This window comes from Cornus florida, unplaced genomic scaffold, assembly GCF_030987335.1.
Source record: "Cornus florida cultivar Cherokee Brave unplaced genomic scaffold, ASM3098733v1 CherokeeBrave_3.0.0_Hap2_Chr07, whole genome shotgun sequence".
Lineage (NCBI taxonomy): Eukaryota > Viridiplantae > Streptophyta > Magnoliopsida > Cornales > Cornaceae > Cornus > Cornus florida.
This window is the reverse complement of record NW_026775577.1, coordinates 47,317,233-47,320,193: the sequence shown is the minus strand read 5'-3', so window position 1 is coordinate 47,320,193 and position 2,961 is coordinate 47,317,233. Positions and strand designations below refer to the sequence as shown.

The window sequence follows — 2,961 nt, the reverse complement described above, 5'->3', positions numbered from 1 at the left end:
AACTTTTGCCGAATACCAAAAAATAAATAAATAAATGTTTTACTTGAAAAAGGAAAATCATTTCTTAAAAAAATATTTTATACCAACGGCCAGTGGCCTAACAATATCAGCCTCTTACTTTTTAAATGGAGGTTATGATTCAAGTCTTAGAAAAGACATGTGTGTATAAGTACTAACTTTATTTTTCAAATGGAGGGTATAATTTAAGTCTCAGAAGAGACATGTGTGTGTAAGTACTAACTTGACGTTTTCTTTCCACTAGACCGGTTGAATAAATTTTGCCCTTATTTTATATAAAATGTAGTATAATATCATGCCAATACTGATAACTAACTTTTTAAATATTTTATAGGTTAACAGTTTCACCCAGATTAATCCTCAAGAATTCAGGAAGGGAGGCGTGGGTAAGTCGCAGAGTATACCCTTTGGGGTTGACAATGCTTTTTTTTTTATTTTTTATTTTTTTATTTTTTATTTTTTATTTTTTCTTCTGCACACAAAATATCAAATTTAGATCATATGTAATTTGCTGAAACGTTATTTAATTTTTATTTAGTTAACAATGATTAGAGAGTTAGAAATTAGTACGAATTAGGGAAAAAAAGATTCAAAATAGAATCATGAGGTGAAGGGCAATTAAGGCCGACTCTTTACTGCTCGGAACGCCGCCACACCTTACCTGATTTAATATTAATTGACGAGTAACGAAGAACACATCGTATAAACAGTTTCAAAATGACCTTAAAATTTGCGTAAAATGTCATATTTGCCCATAATATTCTGTTTCTAATACCCTGTTTGAACTTGGAAGAAACTTCCAAGAAATAGAGAGAAAGTAATAAAACCCTTTCCAAACACCGCCCCATTCATGAATAATTCGCCTATATATATTCTATATCTAATGATTCGAGAATCTGAAATTATTGATTAATCGCTCTTTCTCAACCTCCACTTTCTCTCTCCCTCTCCTCCTTTTATAAACCCCCTTTACAGTCACCCTTCTGCCCAAACACTCCTACTTTCTCTCTCTCTAAAAGTATTTCTCTCTCTCTCTAGAAATGGGTTCCTCCGGTATCAAACTTTTCATTTTGCTGGCTCTATTCACCACCTCATGTATTGCTCAAGCACCCACACCCACCCCGACGGTGTCACCCACCGCCACACCTACACCGTCACCGATGAAAGCCCCACCTTCACCTTCGCCGTCGCCAACGCCAACGCCAACGCCAACGGCGGTTCCATCACCGGCTCCGTCGACTCCATCTCCCTCACCAACCCCAACAACCACTCCCTCTCTGTCCCCGTCCACAACCCCTTCTCCGGCTCCAAGCATCGCTTCGCCGCCAGCACCGCCTGCTGAGGTCCCCGGTCCGGCGGGTGGCCCCGCATCTGAGCCTCCTCCGCCGCCGAGTGGTGTGTCGGTCGATGGGTGGGTGAACAGAGCAGTCATCGCTGGGACTGCCCTCACTGGAACATTTCTTGCTGTGACTTTGATGTAGAGACACGTGTTTGTCAACGTGGAGGCCTACAGACTGTAGATCTGTGATTTCGTGGACGGCTGAGATTTGTTTTGTTCATCGTTCGGTTCTGAGTAGTTTTTTTTTTTTTTTTTAATGTGTTTGTTCATTTTTTTCTATATTGGGTTTGACATAGTGGCATAGGGTGGTGGATTTGAGTGTTGATTATTTTGGCGATACAGGACTCCGGTGTTGACACGTGGATATTGTATGAGTCCCTGTATATAAAATAAATGAATAATGCCTATTCTTTTCTGTGAATTTTAGAATGACTGGTTTTTATTTCTTTCTATGTAAATAAATTTTTTTTTTTTTTTTTTTTTTTTTTTCTATTATGGTGATTTATTGAAGCACTACTATCATTTAAATTATTGACAATTCGACTCTTGAGTGGTTCAAATCTAAATGGCTAAATTGTTCAAAATAGATGTGTTTTATTTATTAAAAATTCAAATAGTTGTGTTTTATTTATCAAAAAAATCAAAGTGACTCTCTCATCTTCATTGGCGTTTTCATTTTTTTATTTTTAAATTATGTATTACTTAATTTACTCTTAAAAATTCAAATTACTATAACCACTTTTGGGATTTTGAAAATTACAGCCTATTCTATGTTTTTGTAAATGAAATAAATAGAGCTCTTTTATTGGACAATTTCGTTGGATGACACTAACATATCAATTTTTTATTTATATTTTTTTAGTATTTTTTATCAGTTATAAATATTTAAATATATATTTTTGTGACAAGTTCAAAAAGACCTCTGTTGATTCAAACACTGTACATATAGGCTAGGGATAGAGGAAGAGGAAAAACCGAAGGTTTTGGTTTGGTTAGGTTGATTGCTTTCGGGATCTTGATGAATCGGAAGGTAAAAAAGATCTTTCTTATCACTTCGATGAATTATTTGATAATTCTAAGTGCCGGTCTTAGTATTTTTATTACTGTTGGTATCTATTTCGATACATGTTTCAATATCGACTTTTTTTCTAAGACAAAAATTTATAATTTTTCAATAGAAGATAAAAGAAAATTTTATTTATTAATAAGAAAATTTAATCTCAAACCACCGGTGATCGTTTAATGGAAAGAAGAATCCCTTTTCAATTTATGAAATTCCAAAAAAAGATCAACCATTTTGAAAGAACGCAAAAAAGTTTATAATTGACTTATATATATTGACTTATATTAGTATACGTTTGAATAATTTTTTACTTTATTTTATATGATAATTGTTAATCATGGCTTAAATGTGAATATTCTTTTGTGCTGTTTGTATCAAACATAATGCACCGACATTAACAGTGCTGGAAAAAAAAAAAAATAAATAGATCAATCTTAGCGACAAAAAATAATCAAGAATGGAAAAAGTAAGGGCTTTTGTTTTTTCTGACTATTATTATTAGTTGCGGTACCATAAAATATTACTGTATTTAAATTGCATG

The 2,961-nt window shown here is 33.8% G+C and overlaps 1 protein-coding gene across 1 annotated transcript; it reads left to right on the top strand.

Annotated features, from left to right (window-relative positions):
• The first annotated feature begins 904 nt into the window (after positions 1-904).
• On the top strand, positions 905-1,778 carry LOC132267150 (classical arabinogalactan protein 4). Its single transcript, XM_059768228.1, has one exon. It carries the CDS (start codon positions 1,059-1,061, stop codon positions 1,497-1,499), a length of 441 nt encoding a protein of 146 aa, XP_059624211.1. The 5' UTR covers positions 905-1,058; the 3' UTR covers positions 1,500-1,778.
• Positions 1,779-2,961: the final 1,183 nt, after the last annotated feature.